The sequence below is a fragment of the Monopterus albus genome, unplaced genomic scaffold (assembly GCF_001952655.1).
Source record: "Monopterus albus unplaced genomic scaffold, M_albus_1.0 scaffold376.1, whole genome shotgun sequence".
Lineage (NCBI taxonomy): Eukaryota > Metazoa > Chordata > Actinopteri > Synbranchiformes > Synbranchidae > Monopterus > Monopterus albus.
This window is the reverse complement of record NW_018128256.1, coordinates 294,542-298,464: the sequence shown is the minus strand read 5'-3', so window position 1 is coordinate 298,464 and position 3,923 is coordinate 294,542. Positions and strand designations below refer to the sequence as shown.

The following is a 3,923-nucleotide window of genomic DNA, read 5'->3' as shown; positions in this document are numbered from 1 at the left end:
CTTGTACATCTTAATAGGCAAACCTAACTCCATCTCAAGTAGTTTTTATTTTACCAGGGAGTCCCGCTGAGATCGAGATTTCTTTTTCAATGTGGCAGCCATACAAATTGACAACAAATTAAATGTCAACACATACAAAAATCTATTCACAAGATTAAAAAAAGGGCTTGCAAGAAAAACAGCTACTGTTTCTTTCACCACATCAGATGATATGGCATTTTATGAAACCTTTAAATTCTTCAGTGGATGTGAATGTGTGTAGCAGTAGATCTTGGAAAGTTCAATGAGACTCTCCTGCCATTTAGCAGTGGCAGCAGAGCGGGTCTAGTGATAGCAGTCTAGTTCTCACAGTCCCCCACTTTGATCTGGACAGAAATGCATCAAGAGCTATGAGGTGGATTGCCTTAAATCTTTGGACAGATATCCACTGCACCTAGTGGATGAATCCTACGGACTTTGGTTATCCCCGATGTTTCTTCTGGCACCACCAGCAGTTCAAACTTTTCACTATGTAATCGATGGACTGGCACAAACTTTGGTACAAACATTTATGGCTTCTTGGAAGTGACTGGCCTTTCCTGTGGCACCACCCTGAATCTTTTTTTTTGGTTCTGAGTAAAAGCCTCAACAACTACTGGATGAATTGCCACGACATTTATTCTGAACAAGTGCACACTTTAGATTTTTTTCTTCTACTTTTTCTTTGACTGTAATTTGATTTCTGAGATGATTGGTGTAAGAAGCTGAGCTTTGCAAAGAAAGGCCTGATTAGTGCCAGACTCCCTACCTCCCTTTCTTTAAATTTGAGGCATTGTGCCTGAAAAAGATGAGTGAAGTACTGATGATGGATGTAGAGCAATAGAAAGAAAACTGCATATATTATCACATTTAGTTTGAACAGAGTTCAGATGTAGGTCTTAAATTGAGCAGGAAATGTACAGATATATGGATGTATAAGTTCATTAGATATTTGCGTTTTTTGCCATATTTTGACTTGTATAGCAGTTTAATCAACCTGACTAACTACAACTTCTTGTTGAAAGAAACTGTGAATACAGTAGGTAGCAAGGTAGAATTAAAGTTGGTTATGTTCCATCCATATATAAATCCAGCCATCATCAGCTACTTATATGGGGTTGGATGGCAGGAGCAGGTTTAGTTGGCAGTCCAGCTCCTCCCAGGGGACCTCGTGATGTTCTCAGTCTATGACATGTATATTCCCTTGGGCGTGTTCTGGGTTAACCCCATGGCCTTTACCAGTTGCACAAGCTCAGAAAACCTCCAAAGAAAGGCACCCAGGAGACATCGTAATATGATGCCCGCACCAGAGTGACTGGTAAATTGGAAACTTTGCCTTCAGGCTCAGTTTCCTCTTTACCACAGTGGTCCAATTTACAGTTGATGCTGTGCCAATCCACCTGTGAGTCTCAAGCTCTGTTTTACCCTCACCTGTGTGTAAACTCCTTTGCTTGGGGTAGCAACTCACTCCCAGCCTGAAGGGAGCAATCCACCGTTTCATAGCAGTTTCATAATAGCTGCTGTTCACCTTTTGTCCAGTACATCTGGCAGCAGGGATAAAACCGGTACTATACTGTCAAAATCATTCTTCACTGTATTTCCCTGTGTTTATGTTAGTATGCTCCAGTATACCTAAAACTTAGAGACTGACTTCCTGGTTTTACTTCAACCTATCATACTGTCTGTAGTTGTGTTTACAGTTTTATAATTTTACTGTCTACAGTACACAACCCAAAACACCTCCACGCAATGCCTGTCAGTTGCTTCAGAGTCAGGGTGGCACAGCAGGGCTGTGGTTAGCTCTGTCACCTCACAGCAGGAAGGTTTAAGATTTGATCCCGGGCCAACTTGGGGCCTTTCTGTGTGGAGTCTGCATGTTCTCCCTGAGCCTGCGTGGGTTCCCTTTGGGTGCTCCGGCTTCCTCCCACAGTCCAAAGACTTCAGGTTAGGTTGACTGATGACTCTAAATTACCCCTAGGAGTGAGTGTCTTCAGGAATAAGCGATATAGATAATGGATGGATGCTTCAGGGTCATGGTTATTCAGTCTGCAGAGCTTTGCTTGCTAGTGTCCTCTATTGCTATTTATTAGCATATTTTACTGATTTACTGGCCAACAGGGCAGCGGTGCATCAAGCCCTCAGCTTGTAATGTATTTTAGACAGACCAACCAGGGTCTCTTTAAGTATTCCACCAAAATCCATTGACAGCAAAACTGCAGGATAGTTTTGATAATAATATACAATATTAACATGTACGAACATGTACCAAACATTTGTGATGTACCAAACTAAAAGTCACCAAGCTACTTTACATAAAACAAATAAATCAAAGAAACAGCCTGCATGTACTCATGTACACACAGTAGTATCAAACATGCGGTATAGTATGTGCTTCTTATGCACATTTATATGTGGGATGTCCAAATCAGTGAACAGATCCTGCATGCTGTGAGTCCTACAGCTCTTTTACTTTTGTCCCTGAAGTTTTCTTTGGATTGATAACATAATTAAGTAGTTACTGCCACCATTGTTCGTTTGGGTGTCTGTAAAGGGAATATGATGTGCTGATGTCTATCCACATCATAGTTTCTGCAAGAGAGAAAAATGCAGTGAAATACAATGGAGACCAATTTGGCAGCACAACAGTGGTTTCTCCCTGCAGTCAGCTGTACACAGTAAAAGGTGAATGAGAGCATTTATAAAACTGTCCCCAGCATTTAGAAGCCATTTAGTCTGAGAAACAGCCCAATCACTGCAGGTTCCAATCCATCACATCTTTACTGGTGAATGAGTTCAGAATATTTGAATGCAGTTATTCAACACCAAGTGGACACTAAATATCTTCGCTGTTGTGGGGACTTTGAAATGGACAAATTGATCAGACAATGAAAGACTTTGTCCTTGGTAGTGACACGTTGATAGTTGTATTTTAGTACAACTCAGCTGAATGTATGTTCAGGGCTCATTCACCCTAAACAACATATTTATTTGACCTGTGGAGTATTTGTTCTGTGACTTTGATCAATTGCTCATAAGATAATTATTATCACCTTTATTGGCCAAGCATGTTACACACAAGGAATTTGTTTCCGGTACAGACATCTGCGGCGCCAACTCATCCGATGGCTCTGACCATCGGGGAAACTTTGGGGTGTCTTGCCCAAGGACACTTCGACATATGGACTGCAGGCACCAAGATTTGAACCTCCGACCCTCCGGTTGGGAGACAACTGCTCTACCCACTGAACCGGTCACCCCCAGAAATAATAGATAATCATGTGTGTGCACAAAATTAAAAGATGACAGTCTTCCAGGATCGTAGGGCTCCATAGAAAAGCATGTGTAACATTGTTCGATGGAATAAGTTTGTGTCAACACTGGTTTGTAGTGATTAAAACCCGTAATTCTTTGTTCCTTATTATTTCCACATAAACAACCCAGTTGGTTCTCAGCAATATAAAAAACTAAAAAAGGAGTGCGCTCTTAATTTAAATATAATTTCCAGGGTAGATTTTTAACACTTTGCTCTTTGCTGCCACCTTGACCAGGTCTTTCTTGTAAAAGACATTGTGTATCTCAGCAGGCTTCCAGGTTATATAAAGGTAAAAAAAAAAAAAGATTTTTTGCTGCCAGACATGTTGATACAACTTTGCAAAGTTAGCAGTCAAAGTTCTATTACTGATTGCATTAATGTCAGTTTTCTGGAGGTAACTGCATCTGATAAATCCAAACAACATGTGTAAGCAGTGTGAATTTTTCAACACAGCCATTTATCTTGTCACTGTCGATTGATTGCTAATGACTTAACATGCAATTTGAGGAAAACAGTATGTATGCCATCAGTAATCTCCACATTTTAATTTGTCCAGATGGATCTCAGAGGAATGGGAGCATTGCACAAAAAC

General features: G+C 40.6%; 1 protein-coding gene across 1 annotated transcript in view; it reads left to right on the top strand.

The window, feature by feature from the left end:
• Positions 1–3,923, top strand: part of adamts3 (ADAM metallopeptidase with thrombospondin type 1 motif, 3) — an 88,137-nt gene that overhangs the window by 78,196 nt on the left and 6,018 nt on the right. The window contains exon 20 of the mRNA XM_020585778.1: positions 3,888–3,923. This exon is cut by the window's right edge and continues 163 nt beyond it. Within this exon, the coding sequence (XP_020441434.1) occupies positions 3,888–3,923 (36 nt within the window). The remainder of the gene's footprint in view (positions 1–3,887) is intronic.